This window comes from Lepidochelys kempii, chromosome 3 (genome assembly GCF_965140285.1).
Source record: "Lepidochelys kempii isolate rLepKem1 chromosome 3, rLepKem1.hap1, whole genome shotgun sequence".
Taxonomy (NCBI): Eukaryota; Metazoa; Chordata; order Testudines; family Cheloniidae; genus Lepidochelys; species Lepidochelys kempii.
Window position 1 is genome coordinate 159,612,588 of NC_136382.1, and position 22,231 is coordinate 159,634,818.

The 22,231-nt window shown below is 46.4% G+C and overlaps 1 protein-coding gene across 1 annotated transcript in view; it reads right to left on the reverse strand.

Moving 5' to 3' along the window:
- The window catches only part of DNAH14 (dynein axonemal heavy chain 14), a 454,606-nt gene that overhangs the window by 34,576 nt on the left and 397,799 nt on the right, over positions 1 to 22,231 (reverse strand). Inside the window, 3 exon segments of the mRNA XM_078851974.1 lie at positions 7,031 to 7,228; positions 15,661 to 15,888; positions 21,702 to 21,804. Of these exon segments, the coding sequence (XP_078708100.1) occupies positions 7,031 to 7,228; positions 15,661 to 15,888; positions 21,702 to 21,804 (529 nt within the window).

Here is a 22,231-nt window from a genome sequence, read left to right on the forward strand (position 1 = left end):
ATCGTTTCGGTGAGGTCTGTCAGGGGCACCTTGAAAAGTTTAATGGAGATTCAGTCCTGCCTGAAATACCAGGGGGCAGGGATAGCTCAGTGGGTTGAGCTGCTAAACCCAGTGTTTTGAGCTCAATCCTTGAGGGGGCCATTCTGTGTGACAGTTTTTGTTTCTCCTTGATGTAAAGCCACCCCCTTTGTTTATTTTAATTCCCTGTAAGCCAACCCTGTAAGCCATGTCGTCAGTTGCCCCTCCCTCCATCAGAGCAACGGCAGAAAATCATTCCGCGCCTTTTTTCTGTGCAGATGCCATACCATGGCAAGCATGGAGCCTGCTCAGATCACTTTGGCAATTAGGAGCACATTAAACACCACACGCATTATCCAGCAGTATATGCAGCACCAGAACCTGGCAAAGCAAAACCGGGTGAATAGGCGACGTCAGTGCGGTGATGAGGACATGGACAGAGACTTCTCTCAAAGCACGGGCCCTGGCAATGTGGGCATCATGGTGCTAATGGGGCAGGTTCGTGCGGTGGAACGCCGATTCTGGGCTTGGGAAACAAGCACAGATTGGTGGGACTGCATTGTGTTGTGGGTCTGGGACGATTCCCAGTGGCTGCGAAACTTTCGCATGCATAAGGGCACTTTCATGGAACTTTGTGACTTGCTTTCCCCTGTCCTGAGGCGCAAGAATATCAAGATGCGAGCAGCCCTCACAGTTGAGAAGTGAGTGGCAATAGCCCTGTGGAAGCTTGCAACACCAGACAGCTACCAGTCAGTCGGGAATCAATTTGGAGTGGGCAAATCTACTGTGGGAGCTGCTGTGATGAAAGTAGCCAACGCAATCAAAGATCTGCTGATATCAAGGGTAGTGACCCTGGGAAATGTGCAGGTCATAGTGGATGGCTTTTCTGCAATAGGATTCCCTAACTGTGGTGGGGCCATAGACGGAACCCATATCCCTATCTTACCACCAGAGCGCGAAGCCGGCGAGTACATAAATCGCAAGTGGTACTTTTCAACAGTGCTGCAAGCACTGGTGGATCACAAGGGACGTTTCACCAACATCAACGTGGGATGGCTGGGAAAGGTACAGCTCGCATCTTCAGGAACTCTGGTCTGTTTCAAAAGCTGCAGGAAGGGACTTTATTCCCAGACCAGAAAATAACCGTTGGGGATGTTGAAGTGTCTATAGTTATCTTTGGGACCCAGCCTACCCCTTAATGCCATGGCTCATGAAGCCATACACAAGAAGCCTGGACAGTAATCAACTACAGGTGGAGCAAGTGAAGAATGGTGGTAGAATGTGCATTTGGATGTTTAAAAGCGTGCTGGCGCAGTTTACTGACTCGGTTAGACCTCAGCAAAACCAATATTCCCATTGTTGTTACTGCTTGCTGTGCGCTCCACAATATCTGTGAGAGTAAGGGGGAGACGTTTATGGCAGGGTGGGAGGTTGAGGCAAATCACCTGGCTGCTGGTTACGCGCAGCCAGACACCAGGGTGGTTAGAAGAGCACAGGAGGGAGCGGTGCGCATCAGAGAAGCTTTGAAAACCAGTTTCATGACTGGCCAGGCTACGGTGTGAAAGTTCTATTTGTTTCTCCTTCATGAAACCCTTCCCACTCCTTGGTTCACTCTACTACACTGCAAGCTAACCACCCTCCTCACCTCCCTTCAATCACCACTTGCAGAGCCCTGGGGGACTAACTTGAAGGGGAAAGGAGTCCAGGAGAGCTGGCTGTATTTCAAGGAATCCCTGTTGAGGTTACAGGAACAAACCATCCCAATGAGTCGAAAGAATAGTAAATATGGCAGGCGACCAGCTTGGCTTAATGGTGAAATCCTAGCGGATCTTAAACATAAAAAAGAAGCTTACAAGAAGTGGAAGGTTGGACATATGACCAGGGAAGAGTATAAAAATATTGCTCGGGCATGTAGGAATGATATCAGGAGGGCCAAATCGCACCTGGAGCTGCAGCTAGCCAGAGATGTTAAGAGTAACAAGAAGGGTTTCTTCAGGTATGTTGGCAACAAGAAGAAAGCCAAGGAAAGTGTGGGCCCCTTACTGAATGAGGGAGGCAACCTAGTGACAGAGGATGTGGAAAAAGCTAATGTGCTCAATGCTTTTTTTGCCTCTGTTTTCACTAACAAGGTCAGCTCCCAGACTGCTGCGCTGGGCATCACAAAATGGGGAAGAGATGGCCAGCCCTCTATGGAGATAGAGGTGGTTAGGGACTATTTAGAAAAGCTGGATGTGCACAAGTCCATGGGGCCAGACGAGTTGCATCCGAGAGTGCTGAAGGAATTGGCGGCTGTGATTGCAGAGCCATTGGCCATTATCTTTGAAAACTCGTGGCGAACGGGGGAAGTCCCGGATGACTGGAAAAAGGCTAATGTAGTGCCAATCTTTAAAAAAGGGAAGAAGGAGGATCCTGGGAACTACAGGCCAGTCAGCCTCACCTCAGGCCCTGGAAAAATCATGGAGCAGGTCCTCAAAGAATCAATCCTGAAGCACTTGCATGAGAGGAAAGTGATCAGGAACAGCCAGCATGGATTCACCAAGGGAAGGTCATGCCTGACTAATCTAATCGCCTTCTATGATGAGATTACTGGTTCTGTGGATGAAGGGAAAGCAGTGGATGTATTGTTTCTTGACTTTAGCAAAGCTTTTGACATGGTCTCCCACAGTATTCTTGTCAGCAAGTTAAGGAAGTATGGGCTCGATGAATGCACTATAAGGTTGGTAGAAAGCTGGCTAGATTGTTGGGCTCAACGGGTAGTGATCAATGGCTCCATGTCTAGTTGGCAGCCAGTATCAAGTGGAGTGCCCCAAGGGTCGGTCCTGGGGCCGGTTTTGTTCAATATCTTCATAAATGATCTGGAGGATGGTGTGGATTGGACTCTCAGCAAATTTGCGGATGATACTAAACTGGGAGGAGTGGTAGATACGCTGGAGGGGAGGGATAGGATACAGAAGCACCTAGACAAATTGGAGGATTGGGCCAAAAGAAATCTGATGAGGTTCAATAAGGATAAGTGCAGGGTCCTGCACTTAGGACGGAAGAACCCAATGCACAGCTACAGACTAGGGACCGAATGGCTAGGCAGCAGTTCTGCGGAAAAGGACCTAGGGGTGACAGTGGACGAGAAGCTGGATATGAGTCAGCAGTGTGCCCTTGTTGCCAAGAAGGCCAATGGCATTTTGGGATGTATAAGTAGGGGCATAGCGAGCAGATCGAGGGACGTGATTGTTCCCCTCTATTCGACATTGGTGAGGCCTCATCTGGAGTACTGTGTCCTGTTTTGGGCCCCACACTACAAGAAGGATGTGGATAAATTGGAGAGAGTCCAGCGAAGGGCAACAAAAATGATTAGGGGTCTGGAACACATGACTTATGAGGAGAGGCTGAGGGAGCTGGGATTGTTTAGCCTGCAGAAGAGAAGAATGAGGGGGGATTTGATAGCTGCTTTCAACTACCTGAAAGGGGGTTCCAAAGAGGATGGCTCTAGACTGTTCTCAATGGTAGCAGATGACAGAACGAGGAGTAATGGTCTCAAGTTGCAGTGGGGGAGGTTTAGATTGGATATTAGGAAAAACTTTTTCACTAAGAGGGTGGTGAAACACTGGAATGCGTTACCTAGGGAGGTGGTAGAATCCCCTTCCTTAGAGGTTTTTAAGGTCAGGCTTGACAAAGCCCTGGCTGGGATGATTTAACTGGGAATTGGTCCTGCTTCGAGCAGGGGGTTGGACTAGATGACCTTCTGGGGTCCCTTCCAACCCTGATATTCTATGATTCTATGATTCTAAGTCATTGTTGCTTCACATTCATGCATTCTTTATTAATTCATCACAGAAATAGGGGGATAACTGCCAAGGTAGCCCGGGAGGGTTGGTGGAGGAGGGAAGGAAAAGGCCACACAGCACTTTAAAAGTTTAAAACTTTAAAACTTATTGAATGCCAGCCTTCTGTTGCTTGGGCAATCCTGTGGGGTGGAGTGACTGGGTGGCCGGAGGCCCCCGAACCGCTTTATTGGGCGTCTCGGTGTGGAGGCTATGGAACTTGGGGAGGAGGGTGGTTGGTTACACAGGGGCTGTAGCGGTGGTCTGTGCTCTTGCTGCCTTTCCTGCAGCTCAACCGTATGCTGGAGCATATCAGTTTGATCCTCCGGCAGCCTCAACATTGAATCCTGCCTCCTCTCATCACGCTGCTGCCACCTTTCAGCTTCAGCCCTCTCTTCAGCCCACCACTTACTGTCTTCAGCCCGCCACCTCTCCTCCCGGTCATTTTGTGCTTTCCTGCATTCTGACATTGTCTGCCTCCACGCATTCGTCTGTGCTCTGTCAATGTGGGAGGACAGCATGAGCTCAGAGAACATTTCATCACGAGTGTGTTTTTTTCGCCTTCTAATCTTCGCTAGCCTCTGGGAAGGAGAAGATCCTGTGATCCTTGAAACACATGCAGCTGCTGGAGAAAAAAAAGGGACAGTGGTATTTAAAAAGACACATTTTATAGAAGAAGGGGTACACTCTTTCACGGTAAACCTTGCTGTTAACATTACCTACATAGCACATGTGCTTTCGTTCCAAGGTCGCATTTTGCCTCCTCCAACCACGTGGCTAAACCTTCCCCCCTTCCTCCTCCCCGTGGCTAACAGTGGTGAACATTTCTGTTCAGCCACAGGCAAACAGCCCAGCAGGAACGGCCACCTCTGAATGTCCCCGTAAGAAAAGCACCCTATTTCAAACAGGTGACCATGAATGATATCACTCTCCTGAGGATAACACAGAGAGATAAAGAACGGATGTTGTTTGAACGCCAGCAAACATACACTGCAATGCTTTGCTCTGCAATGATTTCTGACTATGTGCTATTGGCCTGGAGTGGTAAAGTGTCCTACCATGGCGGATGGAATAAGGCTGCCCTCCCCAGAAACCTTTTGCAAAGGCTTTGGAAGTACATCCAGGAGAGCTTTATGGAGATGTCCCTGGAGGATTTCCGCTCCATCCCCAGACACGTTAACAGACTTTTCCAGTAGCTGTACTGGCTGTGAATGCCAGGGCAAATTAATCATTAAACATGCTTGCTTTTCAACCATGAATACTATTTTAAAAGGTACACTCACCAGAGGTCCCTTCTCCACTTGGCGGGTCCGGGAGGCAGCCTTGGGTGGGTTCGGGGAGTACTGGCTCCAGGTCCAGGGTGAGAAACAGTTTCTGGATGTTGGGAAAACTGGTTTCTCCACTTGCTTGCTGTGAGCTATCTACAACCTCCTCATCATCATCTTCCTCATCCCCAAAACCTGCTTCCATGTTGCCTCCATCTCCATTGAAGGAGTCAAACAACACGGCTGGGGTAGTGGTGGCTGAACCCCCTAAAATGGCATGCAGCTCATCATAGAAGTGGCATGTTTGGGGCTCTGACCCAGAGCGGCCGTTTGCCTCTCTGGTTTTCTGGTAGGCTTGCCGTAGATCCTTAAGTTTCACGCGGCACTGCTTCGCATCCCTGTTATGGTCTCTGTCCTTCATGCCCTCGGAGATTTTGACAAATGTTTTGGCATTTCGTAAACTGGAACGGAGTGCTGATAGCAGATTCCTCTCCCCATACAGTAATCAGATCCCGTACCTCACGTTCAGTCCATGCTGGAGCTCTTTTGCGATTCTGGGACTCCATCATGGAGCTTGACATGCTGGCCAAACAGGAAATGAAATTCAAAAGTTCGCGGGCCTTTTCCTGTCTACCTGGCCAGTGCATCTGAATTGAGAGTGCTGTCCAGAGTGGTCACAATGGAGCACTCTGGGATAGCTCCCGGAGGCCAATACCGTCTAATTGCATCCACAGTACCCCAAATTCGACCCGGCAAGGCCGATTTCAGCGCTAATCCCCTTGTCAGGGGTGGAATAAGGAAATCGATTTTAAGAGCCCTTTAAGTAAAAAAAAGGGCTTTGTTGTGTGGATGGGTGCAGGGTTAAATCGATTTAACGCTGCTAAATTCGACCTCAATTCCTAGTGTAGACCAGGACTATGACACAACAGATAGTTCCATTTAGCTCTTGGCAGCTAAGGAACTGAGATGGTCAAGGGGATGCACTCCCTTATGTCAATGGAGCCGATGATATCCTAGCACAAAAGCGCTCCTGCATTCCATAATCGACGTAACTCTTTTCTATCATTCTGCAGATCGATGCTAGAGGTGCTAGATCTCCTAAATGGGAATTCACAGAAGCCCTTGAAGAATCAATTTTTTTTCTCAAAAATGCTACATTGGTTTTGCTATAAACAGGCTTTAGTTTAATTTCTACTCACAATAAATTCCCATGCTCCTCAGGGGTAACTTGTTTCCGAGTAAATGCCTGTATCCCTGCTTAGCTAGAGGATCTTAAAAGGATCAAATGCCATTTCATATCCCAGTACATATATCTGACTATAATTATAAGACATTATAATGTATTTTAAAGTGTGATTGTAATCTCACTACCACACTGTGCCATTTTTCAATACCCCTTTGTAGTTAAACATCACATCACATGATTTTTTTTAAAAATGTGGGGGGTCATTTTGTTATTGGTACCACAGCAAAGCAGGACCCAGGAGCTAACAGTGTGCAAATAAATCCTTCTGTTGCTCATTTCCAGAAGTTTGCCACTAAGTCAGTCACATGCAAACGCATAAAATGACAGTGGTGCATTTTGACCATAGAGATGCACCTTGAGCTCTTATTTTATTTACAAAAATTCATACAAGTATGGTAATCAAAGTGTGCCACTGTAATTCAGATCAATGCAACTAAGTATACTGTATTTCACCAACCATTTCCAAAAAACACATACAGGTGCATGTATACAATTTTAATCTGAATGATGAGAGCCTTCTGTGCCATAGTAAAGTTTAACAATTAATTGCTGTTCAAAATTTAGATTTGGAAACCCATATTCTGAAGTTCAGTAATTTATAAGGCTGAAAATATTTGATGCAGTATAAAGCTACAACTTATTACAACACTTGAGAATAGTGAGAGATAAAATATTTTTCCTACCCCATCACTAGAGTAAGCGAAACCCTCCTGCAATACAACAGGGTTATAGAAATTGTTCAGAATGCTGAGCAAGCAACGACGGTCCCAGTGGTCAGTCACACGACCTCCATAGACTACCTCTCCAGTCAGATAACACATTGCTTGCCAAGGAATCTCTTCTTTGTTTGCCAGAAGCATCCCCAAGATCTGTATGGAAACCTTTGGAGGAAAAGATTGAAGTTAAGCATTAGTACTGTTACTTTAACTTGACTCTTGTTAAAGAGAGTGGTCACTTTGGATGGGCTATTACCAGCAGGAGAGTGAGTTTGTGTGTGTGTGTGGGGGGGGGGGGGGCGGAGGGTGAGAAAACCTGGATTTGTGCTGGAAATGGCCCAACTTGATGATCACTTTAGATAAGCTATTACCAGCAGGAGAGTGGGGTGGGAGGAGGTATTGTTTCATGGTCTCTGTGTATATAATGTCTTCTGCAGTTTCCACGGTATGCATCCGATGAAGTGAGCTGTAGCTCACGAAAGCTCATGCTCAAATATATTGGTTAGTCTCTAAGGTGCCACAAGTACTCCTTTTCTTCCTGTGGTTATGTTATCATCATCAGAACCTCATGATATAGGTGAATCCTTCAAGAACACCCTCCTAGCTGCATACTAACTATAAAAACAGATTAAAATAAAATATTGGTGCGCCAATAGGTGTATTTGCACTTTCTGTGCCTCAGATCAGAGATTTTAGGTAGCAGTGTCCATTTGACTCTGCTTTCTCCTCGTCTTATGCCCTGCATCAGGGCTATATAGCGCTTTGCAGGCAAACCATCCTCAGTTCCTTCTCTATCACAGAGCTTATTGGTAAGAACTCCAAGCAAGCAGGAGGAGGGCAGGTAGTGGAGCACCCACAGGGACATACATCTTGAAGAACCACAGTTACTGCACAAGGTGAGTAAACTTATCTTCTTCGAGTCCCTACAGGTGCTCCACTGCAGGTGACTCCGCAGCAGTGCCCCAATGGAGGGGTGGGGCTTAGGAATTGAGTCTAGAATTGAGGATAAGACAGTGGACCAAATATGGCATTGGACATTGATTCTGCATGACGTTCAGCAAATGTATGAGCAGATGTCCAAGTCAGTGCTCTGCACATTTCTGTGACTGGAATGTTTTTGAGGAAGTCTGTGGAAGTGGAGAGAGATCTCATGGAGTGCATTCATCCCCTAGGAGGAGGCTGAATGTTGTGAGAATGATAGCAATAGGTAATGCAGTCCGATATCCATCTAGACAGTCTTTGTTTACCAATTGAGGATCTCTTAGCTCTGTCTGCAATGGAGAGAAATAGTATGGGAGCTTTCCTGAAGGACTTAGTGCTATCGAAATAGAAGGCTAGTGGTCTCCTGACATCATGTGTGTAATGTCGCCTCCCTTTTGTCCCAGTGTGGTTTATATGAAAGTCTGAAGGTATTTTTGGTAGGAACTTGGGGTACGGTCATAGTGTAACCTTGTCTCTGAAAAAGATTATAAACGGGGGGGAGGGGAGGTTATGCCATTCGAGCCCCTATCTCTACCACTCTCCGAGCGGAAGTAATGGATACTAGGAATGTGGTTTTCATGAAGAGAGCTGATGGGCATGGGTTCAAAGGGAGGCTTTGTAAGGCACCTGAGGACAAGGTTGAGATCCCATACCGATGTAGGTCATTTGATTTGTGGGAAGAGGTTACTCATTCCCTTGAGAATTCTTCTTGTGAAAGGATCAGCAAAACCAGAACAACCCTCTATCTTATGATGGAAGACAGTGATGGCTGCAAGATGCACCTTTATGGAGTTTGCAGATAATCCTGACATCTTTAGTTCTAGGATGTAATCTCACACAAGTGGTAGTGGAGAGGATGTAGAAGTACTGCGTCTCAAGTCACCAGAGTTAGAATCTCTTCCACCTTTGAACATACATGTGAAAGTAGTTTGCTTCCTGAGATGTAACAGTATCACCTTTATATACTCTGAAAAGATCATTTCCAAGCTTTGGAACTAGCAAAGGGCCATGCCTTGAGCTGGAGATTGGGGTGGTGTACCTAGCTAGTGTCCTGAGAGAGGAAATGAGGAACAGGCTGGAGAGTGATTGGTTGGCACATCGCCAGTTGAGTAGGTATGGAAATCTTTATCACTATAATTCTGTTGATTTTCTGATTCCACAATCTAAGCAGCAGAATGATGTGACACTCAAGAACTTGAATTAAGTGACTTACATGTATGCTCCATGTATTGTGGGGAACTCATCCTGAATGTTGCAGATACTGTGATCATGGGGGTCAATATGCCACAGTTGAGGATCTTATGGGTGACACACATTCACCCAACTTGGAGGATACCAAGGAAAGTAATTAGGAGTTAAATCTTTACATTCATAAGGCTAGTTTGTATTGCCTTTACTGTTATTGTTTTTTTGTTGCTGACTTGCTCTATTCTTCAGTGAAGGCCTCCTGCTGAAGTCTAAAGAGGAATCGGATGATGGCAATCCTTTTATTGATGGGATAAGAAATGGTTACTCACCCTGTGCAGTAACTGTCCTTCGAGATGTGTGTCCCTATGGGTACTCCACTCTAGGTGATTACTGAGCAGTACGCTCTAAGGTGGAGGGGGCTTCTGAGTTGAATCCAGTACAGCAGAAAGTACAATCGAGCTGAATATCGTGTCACAGTGGAGTCATGGGTGATTGCATAGTGTTCAGAGAACGTACACACAGAAGCCCAAGTGGCAGCTTTACATATTTTGATGATTGGTACGTTATTAAGGAAGGCCGTGGAGGAGGCGACGAACCTTGTTGAATAGGTGTATATGAGTGAGGGCGGCTCAGTGTTATGAGATGGGTAGCAGGAGTTAACGCAGTGTGAAATCCATTTGGAAGGTCTTTGGCTAGAAAGTGCCAACCCCTTTGATCTGTCTGCTATCAAGATGAATAACTTTTCGGTCTTTCTGAAGGGTTTTGTTCTGTCTAGACAAAAGGCCAGAGCTCTTCTGACATCCAGGGTATGCAGTACTGCATCCTGGGGGTTCAGATGCAGTATGAAGTAGAAGACGGGCAAGTGAATTGTCTGACTGAGGTGGCATGCAGAAGAGATCTTAGGTAAAAATTTGGTGTGAGGTCGAAGCGTGACCTTGTCCTTAAAAAACAATGCGAAAAGGGGATATGCCATCAGGGCCTTTAGCTCACCAAACCATCATGCCAACGTGATGGCTATCAGAAATGGTGTCTTTGTCAACAGATGGAGTAGTGAACAAGAAGCCAGAGGTTCAAAAGGAAGTCTTGTGAGGCATTTAAGGACCAGATTGAGGTCCCATATTGGAGATGGATGTTGGACTACTGGGTAGAGGTTTCCAAGCCCTTTTAGGAACCATCCTGTGGTTAGGAGGCTAAAGATAGAACAGCCCTGAATGGGGGTGTGTGAAAGGCTGTGATGGCTACCAGGTGGACTCTTATTGAACTAATCAATAAACCGGAAGTTTTTAGGGCTAAGGTATAATCTAGTATATCTGGAAGTGATGCAATCATTGGTGAATGCTGTCTATGGCCACACCAACTGGCAAAATGTGTCCATTTCTGACAATACATGTAGCAAGTAGATTGTTTCCTAGGGTGTAGTAGCACTCTTTTTACTTGCTGAACAGGTGATCTCTACCCCAGTGAGCCCTCTCTTAATCATGTTTGAGAGGAAACATCTTGAAATTGGGGTGAAGAATTCTCCCGCGGTCTTAGGAGAGGAGGTGGGGAGTGTTGTGAAGAATGATTAGACAGCAAACAGCCAGCTGTAGGAAGTAAGGAAACCACATTTGCCTGGGCTAGGTGGGGGTTATTAGGATGACTTGGCCCTATTCTTTTTTTGTTTTGAGCAATGTCTTTCCTATTAGAGGAGTTGGAGGGAACATATACAGTAGGGTTGATGACCACTGAAGCTGAAAAGCATCCCTTAAGGATTCGGAACCCAATCCGCTCCTCGAGCATACGTGGGTGCATTTCTTGTTTGCTTCTGTGGTGAACAGATCTATCTGGAGAGTGCCCCACTGGTGGAATATGGGATGTAATATGTTGGGATTTATTTCCCATTCATGGTCTTGGAAGAAGTGTCTGCTGAGTGCATCCACAGTAATATTCTGGATTCCTGCTAGACAGGCTGTTGTGATAGTAATACGGTTTTGCATGCACCAATTCCAAACTCTGACTGCCTTGGTGCAAAGGGATGGGGAACTTGCTCCCCCCTGGAGGTCAATGTAAAACGTGCATGATATATTTTCCATCATGATTTTTATGTGCTTGCCTTTGATTAGCAGTAGGAATCAGAGACCGGTGCATCTTACTGCCCTGAGTTCCAGGAGATTGATATGTAGCATCATCTCCTTGCTTTGGATCATGTGAGTTTCTAGATGTGCTCCCCAGCCTAACAGAGAGGTATCCATTGTTATAAGACCATTGGGGAAGGATTTGTGAATGGAACTCCTGTGCACACATTGTGATGGTTCTTCCACCAATCGAGAGATTGTTTCACAAAGGCAGGTATGGAAAGGAGCATATGTAGACTGTGTCTAGGGAGCAAGTAAACGGTTCTGAGTCATCCTTGGAAGCAGTGCATTCAAAGTCTGGTGTACTGAAGTTGGTGGCTGACATGTAATTCAGTAATTGAATGTAGTTCCTGACCATGGGTTGTGGACTGAGTTGAATCATGTTTGCTACATTGGTGAGGGCTACGAACCTGTGTTGAGAAAGGTAGGCTCTTGCCATCACTGAATTGTGCCTCTATGAATTTTGGGCTCTGTTCCAGGGTCAATGTTGATTTTTGTATATTCAGTTGTAGACCCAATTAGAGGAAGAGGCCTTTCTTGTGGAGTTGGGCTGCTACCACTGATATGATCTTTGAAAAGACCATTGGGGCAGATAATAGGCTGAAGGGGAGCACTCATTTTTTAAAGTAATCCTGGCCAATAACAAAGAGGAGGAACCATTTGTGGGATGAATGGCTAGATGCATAGTGATGTGGAAATATGCACTGTTGCTAGCAGTCTTTGTGCCTTCAATTTGTAATTTCTAAGTTTAACAAAGGCACACTCACGTCTCGCAAGCACCCCATGGCCAAGTGCACACTCACTTTCTCTCTTTGGTGGGTCTTCAGTGACTCAGTCCTGTGGCCAAATCATACACAGTCTGTCTACAGGGGCCTTTTCAGTGCCCTCTGTAATGCCTCTCTCAGTTTGTCTCTGCTCTGGAATAGAGAGGTGCCTCAGGGCTCCTTCCCTGAAGGCAATGTGTTTGCCCTCTCAGGGCCTTTCTGGCCCCAGGTCTTCAGCTGGGCCACTACAGTTCAGTTTCCCCTCTGAGGTGCCTCTAAGTCCAGGCCACTTCCCTCAGTGACTAATGGGGGGTTGGGAGGACCGAGGTGCCCGCCCACTAGTCCAGGTCCCAGCTCAGGGACCCTGTAAATAGCAGCTGTTGCTGTGTCCCTTTATATAAGTTGCGCTGCTGCTCTAATTCCCTGGGCCACTTCCCTGTGGCATCTTCACCCTTACTTCAGGGCCTTGTCTTGATGGAATCCCTGCAAGCAGCCTAAGGCTCCTTCTCGCTCTTCCCGGTTCTGGCAGAACTACCTCATGTGTGCAGCTCCCTCAGCCAGCCACACACCATCCATACCCCCTCCAGCTCTACCAAGGAACTGAATTTGTACTGGCCCTGCAGCTCTTCTTATACTAGTGTGCTGGGCCCTGATTAGCTGCTTCCCACACAGCTGCTCTAGGCAGGTTGGAGGACCTCTCTACTGCCCTTTTCTGGGGTGGGGTGTGACAGGGTCACAAAGCCTGCAGCAGGGGGCCTCAGAGCCTAGTCCACCCCATCACACTAAGCCAACAGTGTCTTGAAGTTTGAGGGCTGAAAACCAATCCCCTTGCTCTAGTGAAGGAATTATCACTGCAAACATCACTATTTTGAATTTCCGCACCTTCACATAGATGTTGAGTAGTCTCATATCTAGGATGAGTATCCAACCTCCACTCTTTTTTGATACCAGGAAGTACCTTGAATAAACCCCCTTCCCTCTGTGCTGCATGGGGACTGATTCTAGAGCTCCCAAACATAAGATAGTGTCTATTTCTTGGTGAAGCATGCTCTCATTAAAGACGTCCCTGAAGAGGGATGGAGAAGGGGGAAGTGAAGTTAAGTGTATTGAATAATCTGTGGAAAAGATCTCCAAGACCCACTTGTCTGTAGTGATTAACTCCCAGGCTCGCTTAAAGTCCTGAAGGTGTTTGCCAAAGGAAGGAAGGCTCGTGAACTGGTGCAGCAGGAGAGGATGTGGATGGTAGTTCACACTCTCAACAGACATGCCAAAATTGCTGTTTGGAAGTGGATGGGTGTGAGGCAGAAGGCTGAGAAGTGGATAGTTTCCTTCTCTGAAACCTCTGCCTTCTTAGGCGTGGTTCATATCATAGGCACTGACTCTGTAGGTGCTCTGGGGCAGGAGCACCCATGGGGAAAAAATGGTGAGTGCAGAGCATCCACCGGCAGCTCCCCTATCAGCTCCCCCCCACCAAGGGCCCCATGGTCATATCAGCGTCTTCCCCTCCCTCCTTTCCCACACCTCCCACCCACCACAATCAGCTGTTTTGCGACGTGCAGGCAGGAGGCTGGGAGGGAGGGGGAGTAGGCGGGACAGGGGTGGAGTGGGGGTTGAGTGGGGGAAGAGGCAGGGCAGGGGTGAAGCAGGAAGAGGAGGAACTTGCGTGGGGCCTTTAGGGAAGGGTGGAGTGGGGGTAGGGCCTGGGGTTGAGCACCCCCCAACATTTAGAAAAGTCGGCACCTGTGGTTCATTTGCCCTCTGAGGGGGGACGAATTGGATTGGGCGGGATCTTTGTGCTGTCTGAGACTTGCCGAGTTTTCTCTTGTATGAAGGGGTATAAATGCCAAGAGAATGCAAAGTCACTCTGGAATCCTTCAATATTCACAGAGGCTCATCCATCAAATCTGTGAACCATTTAGAACCATTGAAAGGAAGGTTCTTGACCATGGTTTGAACCTCCTTAGGGAAACCAGAGAGCTGGAGCCAGGAGGCTCTTCTCATTACCACTGCTGTGGCAACTGAAAGAGTGGTGGCATCAGCAGCATCAAGGGAGGCTTGCAACATTGTTCTAGCCAATAGTCAGGCCTCTGCCACAATCACTTAAAACTGCTCCCTGTGTTCTGCTAATAGGTGGTTGACAAAGGAGGTGAGTTTGGTAAAGCAGATGTGGTAATATTTTGCCATCAAGGCCTAATAATTGGCAATTCTGAACTGAAGAGAGGCTGAGGAGTAAGCCTTTCTTCCTAATAGATCCAGGCACTTGTGATCTTTATCATGTGGTGCTGATTTAGCATGGTGCTGCCCACCACATTCCTTCACCACATCTACTATCAGGGAGTTAAGTGAGAGGTGGGAAAATAAAAACTCTGAGTCCTTTGCTGAGATGTAATACTTCCTGTCTGCTCTTTTACATGTAGGGGGAATGGAAGCTAGTGTTTGCCAAACAATCTTTGCTAGATCTAAAAGAGCCTCATTAACAGGTAAGTCTATAAGGGCCTCTGGAGGTGGAGGATATCAAGCTGCTTATGATGAGGCCCCATAACTTCCATTTAGTTTGGACTAATTCAGTCTCCCTTTTGTAATGTTTCCTATCAACATTTGTTATTATCTGTTACTGTGACATCTTTTGAACGTTCACATACTTTTTACAGTTGAGCCCACAATTAGGGTAAATTGGTAGGTTCAATTATCACCATAGAGCTCAGCGCTGTTGTATCTAAACTAAAAACCTACTGCCTGAGGAGAATAAAAAACAAAATTAAAATGTATCTTTTAAAAAAGTAGAATAACAGAATTCATTAGTGTTACTAAGTTCCAATTACTAAAAAGTAACTACTACCCTCTCTAAGCAACAAGTAACTATAAAATGGATATTCATGTTGTTCCATCTGCTCTGCCTAGGGTGGTTGCAAAGAACTGAGTGGAAGTTAGGGTCTCAGGCTCTTTATACCCTTGGGAAGGGGAGCATGAGGGCACGCAGAGTGTGAATGCGAGCCCTGCTGCACACTGCTAGTGAAAATATTGCAAACTATTGCGCTGGGGTGCCCAACACACCATGAGTGGGATCCACATGTGCAGTGATCAAAGAGGAACAATTACCTGTTGGCTTCAGGAATTATGGAGTCTTTGTTTCTCCACAGAGTTTTCATGATCCATACCACTAGTGGTATTGGAAGGAATATGGGGTACCCTTCCTGTATTGTAGGGAAAAATGATACATGGTGGTCTTCCATAATCTTCTCTTTTTCAGATACATCTATAAATACTTAATGATCACTGGGTTCTTCCCAGGTCTGACCCTGGAATGTTTACTTTTTATTTTAAACTTATTGGGATTTTGTCTCCCAGAAACTGAATAGTTCCTGGGAGGCAAACTTAGAATCAAAGTACAGCATAAGCTAATCATGGGCCTGAGACACTGAATTTGTGTACTTGGGAAACCAGTTCAGACCCATCTCTAGCATAAGCATTCATGAACCTAGGAATTAGAGTTCCAGATAACTTTTTGTTTGTTTTCTTTGGGTTTTTTTTTTTTTTTAAAAATACTTACTTCTAAATCAGAAGAGTTAAATTCATATGGGACATTCCAGCCCAAAGCTCCATATTTTTTTCTTTCATGGACTACAGCATTGAAGAAACACAAGCTGAACACCAGCTTCTTCCATGATAAGCCACATTCAGGCTTGTTGAAGATAATTTCCGTTACCTCTCCACTGCCACTGTATCCAAATGTCTGAAGTAATTTTCCCTTCAGACCCTGAGGTGGTTCTATTGCCATCTTTAAAAAAAGAAAAGAGGGAAACAAGGCAAGTGTATTACTATTATTATATTTTCTAACTAATATGCTGCAGGCAGATTGATGAAATCTAACAAAACCCTTTTACTCTTTTTTTAGTGGATTAGTTATTGAATTGGATATGATCAATTGGAAAGAAAGAGAGATTACTTACAAGTAACTGTTGTTCTTGGAAAGTGTTGTCCCTCACACTTGTAAGATATAATACTCCTTGTGTTGAGCTGTGGAATTTTACTAGTGATCAACATCCATTGGTGCCAGTCACCTGACCCCCATAAGGATCCACGAGTCTTGAACCACGTTCCTCGGGTCCCCAAGCAACCTTTGCATTTTGGCTACCATCTGGAGGCTTGCTAGTAACTGGTGGGCTCAGTGGCTAATGGAACCCTAGCCCCAACAAAGGCATTGGCAATCAAAGTCCTGATTGGATGAGTGCCCGGCCCCACCTATTGGTTTGGCTGTGCTATTTAAACCAGAAGGAGACAAGAAAGTTATCTGTGCAACTGGGTAGTTGCTACATTGAACCCTGCCTTTTTGCCTGACTCCTGAGCCATGCTTTCCTGACTTGTCCCTGGTTCCTGCTTCCCTGCCTGCTCCTGATTCTGGTGTTTCTGAACTTGCTTTCCTGCCTTGTTCCTGATCCATGCCCCAGTCTTTGATTCTGACTTCCACCTCTGATTCTGACCCTTGACTTGGTTTACTGACTCCTAACTCTGACTCGTAGGTCTGACTAGCCAAACCTGTCATGCTACCCGTTTACCCCCTGCTCCCTCTGTGGAGGATTCCAAGGGTATAAAAGAGGGTGCGGCCCCAACCACCCTTCAATTCCTTTGCCACTTTTGGAATTCTTTACCTGAGACTCCAAAGAAGAGGGGAAGGTGAGTAGGGAGTATGAATATACAGCAGCAATACTCTCAAAGAACAACACTTATTGGTAAGTAACCTCTCTTTCCTCTTCAGCTGGCCTCCATATATTCCCACTTGTGAGAGATTAGAAAGATGTATAACCCCTGAGGAAGTCTACGTGAACAAGGACTGCAAACTACCAACATGAGCATCAGCTGTAGATTGCAATACAAGAGAATGTTGGAAGTGATCATAATTTCATTCTCCCACATCAGACCTCAGCAAAGGACATTTCTATTTCAATATATTTACATACAGGGCTTCACGCAACAGCTGTGCAAATTCTACAAAAAAGACAGAAGGCCTGCAATGGATGTATCAACAGTACTGAGACCTCAGGTCAATTTGGGGGAATACAGGGACCTAGGCACTTCATCAACTGTGCCAGAACCTCAATGCTAATAGGTCAACCCACAGGGATCCAGGTGCTTTGATGCTACATCAACAGTATTGGGATGTCAGCATCAAATTAGGTCGACCCTGAGAAATCCAAGGAACCCTTAGCACACATCAAGGATGCTGGAATTAGACTGACCCAGAGGAATACAGGGACTTTGACACCGTGACAAGGATGCTGACTTTGGTGATGAATAGGTCAGTCTGGAGGGATCAGGAGACTTTGGCAGCATGTCACCTGTGTTGGTACCTCAGTACTGAATTAGATTGACCAGGAGGGATCCAAGGACCTTGGTGCTGGTTGGCACCAGGACCTTGGCATGGGGCTCACCCAGATAAGACCATGGAGATGGGCCTGGCTTAAGACAGGAACACAGCCACTTTAAGTTAATGGATGGCAAAATTGATGCTGGATTTACACATTGCCAGACTTAGTGAACTGGGCCTGAGGAGCCTCCCCTATCAGTAGGCGAGTTTGAGGTGGCCTTCCCACTCCTGTGGGTCATCCAGATGATACCTGTGCCCCTTGGGTACCATTTATTCTTTATTCTTCAAACTGAAGAAACCTGTGCTGTTAATCTAACTGATTAAAAAGAAAATAGTCACAAAGGACAGAAACAAAAGAAAGAAAAAGATGAGGAAAGCATCACACACACTATGTGATTCAGGGTCACTACACCTTCAGCAGTTAAAAATGAATGGAAGGGCAGCTGAGACCACTCCCCCTCTCCTGGATGCCATTCACTAGAAAAAGTCTGCAACATGATGCCAGGGGTACTGAATCCCACAAGTGGGACTAGAGAGGCCACTTGAAGAAATCTAAGTGATTTCAGTGATGGCTGATTACAACTATCCCTCTGAAAACCAGTGGGTTAGACACTACTATTTTCACCATTTTTGCATAAGCGGGGCATTTTTCCTGAAAACATTACACAATATTCTGTAGGATATAATGTAAATAAACAACTCATTAGTTTTCAATTACACTGCTTCTGAAGAAATATTTTAATATAAACAATATAAATATATAATAATTTTTTTCTGAAAGTTGAGTATCAATATTCAGCAGAGATTATTTTGTTTTTGCCATCATGGTAGTCATGTGGTCATAAATTTAGGAATTAAAGTGGAACTATTAAGCATTGAGCAGGTGGAAATAAACCATGCAAGTGTTGAATTTGGGCCTAAAGAGTCAAAGTAATATATGAAGAACTACTGCACTTTATAAAAATTTCTGCGGTGGGATCTCTGCCATTGAACAACCACCGCTTTTGAGAAGGAGCACAGCTGTTATGTTGCCCTAACAGGAAACTCAAATCAATTTATCTGCAGTACTGAGACCCGATTTTTTTTTAGCGGATAGTCTTCTGAAAAGTGAATGCAGTGTGAAGCTTAATCTCCTGCTTTGAGCAGGAGCTAAGGGCATTATGGGGGATGGACCACCTTAAATTCTTCTCAAATAGCCTCCTCTAGCTGACCCAACAGCACCATCCAGCTCTTCTTAGCCACAAGAATGAGTAAACCTAATGACCTTAAAGGATGTGTGTATATAAAATGACATATTCCCAGAAAACCACTCAAATTAAAAGAGTGGAAAATGGAGCACTCATCCACCAAGAAAAGATGTGACCATAAAAATTCTGTTTATTTCTTCAAGGAAAACAAGAGATTAAAGTGTTTTATTCGTGACACCATCTTCTCTTAGAGCACATTCATTTTATTTCATTGCTACAACATACACTTGTATCAAACTCTTGAACTTAAAATACATTTAAAAAACAAATCCAGGATGTTTGAATTCTGACTTTTTCTTGTTACTGCAAGAATAACATTCAGCTCACTTGGGGGAAGGGAATAAATATTCAGTAGTCAGACAGGTCTTTATAAATGTCTTTATAAATGTCTCTTTTTTATATGGAGAAACAAGGTGTCATAAATATAAAGGGAAGGGTAAGCCCCTTTAAAATCCCTCCTGGCCAGAGGAAAAATCCTCTCACCTGTAAAGGGTTAAGAAGCTAAAGGTAACCTCGCTGGCACCTGACCAAAATGACCAATGAGGAGACAAGATACTTTCAAAAGCTGGGAGGAGGGAGAGAAACAAAGGGGCTGTGTCTGTCGGTATGCTGCTTTTGCTGGGGATAGAACAGGAATGGAGTCTTAGAACTTTTAGTAAGTAATCTAGCTAGGTATGTGTTAGATTATGATTTCTTTAAATGGCTGAGAAAAGAACTGTGCTGAATAGAATGACTATTTCGGTCTGTGTGTCCTTTTTGTAACTTAAGGTTTTGCCTAGAGGGATTCTCTATGTTTTGAATCTAATTACCCTGTAAGGTATCTACCATCCTGATTTTACAGAGGTGATTTCTTTACTTCTATTAAAAGTCTTCTTGTAAGAAAACTGAATGCCTTTTCATTGTTCTCAGATCCAAGGGTTTGGGTCTGTGGTCACCTATGCAAATTGGTGAGGATTTTTACCAAACCTTCCCCAGGAAGTGGGGTGCAAGGATTGGGAGGATTTTGGGGGAGAAAGATGTGTCCAAACTACATTTCCCAGTAAACCCAGTTAGAGTTTGGTGGCAGTGGAAATCCAGGGACAAGGGATAAAATTAATTTGTACTTTGGGGAAGTTTTAACCTAAAATGGTGAAAGTCAGCTTAGGAGGTTTTCGTCCAGGTCCCCACATCTGTATCCTAGAGTTCAGGGTGGGGGAGGAAACTTGACACAAGGCCATCTAGTTCAGAGTAGAATTGGGCTGTACGCAGTGATGAGCTGCCAAAATCTTAACAACAGGTTCCCTCCCCACCCCACCCCTCGTTGCCCATCCCCATGGACTCCTGCCCCATCCAACTCCCCCGCATTCCTTGACGCCCCATCCAACTCCCCCGCGTTCCCTGACGCCCCACCCAGCCCCATCCACTCCCCTCCCCTGTCCCCTGACTGCCCCCAGACCCGGGCAGGAGGATCTTGTGGGCCACCCTAGTGGGTGCCCACCCCACCCCTAAGAGCCAGAGGCACCTGCTGGGGGGACGAGGTGGGGAGTCCCGGAGATGCTTACCTGGGACAGCTCTCAGGAAGCATCCGGCAGGTCCCTTTGGCTCCTAGGGGTGGGGGAGCGTAGCTAGGGCAGGAGCCGGGAGAGTGGCCGCTCCCCCACTGATCACATCAAAAGTGGCGCCTTAGGCGCCGACTCCCTGGGTACTCTGGGGCTGGAGCACCCACAGGGAGAATTTGGTGGGTGCAGAGCACCCACCAGCAGGTCCCCGCCCTGTGCCTGGCCCCAGCTCACCTCACCTCTGCTCCGCCTCCTCCCCTGAATGAGCCACCCCGCTCTGTTTCTCCGCCCCTCCCCTGGCTTCCCGCAAATCAGCTGTTTGGCAGGAAGCTGGGAAGGGCTGAGAAGCAAGCGGCAGCTTCCTGCTCAGGCCGAGGGTGGTGGAGGTGAGCTGGGGCGTGGAGCGGTTCCCCTGGGCGCCCTCCTCTCCCCCGCCCGGGTTACCTGCTGCAGCGTGGGCGGCCCTCCTCGCGCCCCCCCTCCACCCCAGCTCACCTACGCCTCCCTGGGCCTGAGCCAGAAGCTGCGGCCTGCTTCTCAGCCTGCCCAAGCTTCCCACGCGAACAGCTGAGTCACGGGAAGCCTGCGGGGGTGGAGAAGTAGAGCAGGGTGGCGCATTCAGGGGAGGAGGCGGAGCAGAGGTGAGCTGGGGCCGGGTGCGGGGAGCTGCCGGTGGGTGCTCTGCACCCACCAAATTTTCCCCTTGGGTGCTCCAGAGCTGGAGCACCCAGTGGCCTAAGGCACCACTTTTGGCCGGTTAAATTTAGAAGCCATTTTAGAACCAGTTGTCCCTCGCAGAACAACGGGTTCTAAAAGGGCTTCTAAATTTAACAGCTGGTTCTAGTGAACCAGTGGGAACCAGCTCCAGCTCACCACTGGCTTTAGTGCACAAACTGGGGGAACTGGAGTTGAGTTCCCTCATGAAGGTTGGGTGGTGGAGTGCAGAGTTTTGGTTTGGCTCTGTTTCTTGTTAAGATAATATTAATATTAGAATGAGAAATTTGAAATATTCAAATTGAGTATTCACAGCAAAAACCACAACAACTTTCTGATTGTGGTGTTTTAGCAAATTATATCAACCCTTACCCAGGGGCGCCAGGCTAGTAATATTTTTGGTGGTGCCCAGAATGGGTCCAAGCAGAGCTGTCTCATCCATAGGACAGACAAGGGCAACTGCCCCAGGTCCCGCACTTTGGGGGGGGCCACACGCTTCAGGGGGACACGGGGTCCAGAGTGGCCTGGGAGGTTAGCGGGGGGCCTGGTGCTGGCAGCAGCGAGTGGCCTGGCCCCAGCCTACCCCTCTCTGCTCCGCCTTGCCCGCTCCTGGTGTTGCTTGGGGAGAGTTGGCAGTTGCCTCAGTCCATCCTATGGATGGAATGTCTCTGAAAATATAAGCCCAAACATTGGTGGAACCCACATTATTTGCCGCCTATGCCCTTACCTTAAAACCTTTCTGCAGGATAGGTAGGGGGAAAGAAGGATCAGGTGTGGAACTTAACCATAGTCTAAACTGAGGATCCATGTTTATGTTTGGCTGGGTAAATCTGTAAAGACAGGCAGTTTGGAAACATAATTATTATTCTACCAAATATATAAGACAAGATGCAAACTTTTAACAATCAAATTTCATTACCATTTGCTCAAGTAATTTAAATGAAACAACCTGGACAGAAATAATGTGATTTCTCCAGCTTTTGTCTTACTCTTCGAAGTATTAAGCATTGAAAGAGAGCTAGTGGGTCTTGCAAAAGAGAATCTCAACCTTGACATCATGGTCCAGTTCTAATGTGATGCTATCCACTCACATTAGAACCAAAAAGGATGTACTATAAGACTGGGAATTGTCATTCCTACCTGGTAGCTAATTGATACATACTGGGGGTGCCAGGGTCAGAAAAGACTCAGCTGCATTCCAAGTGAGTGGTGCAGGGGGTAGAGGAGAGAATTCAACAGGTTCATAGCGGGATCCCC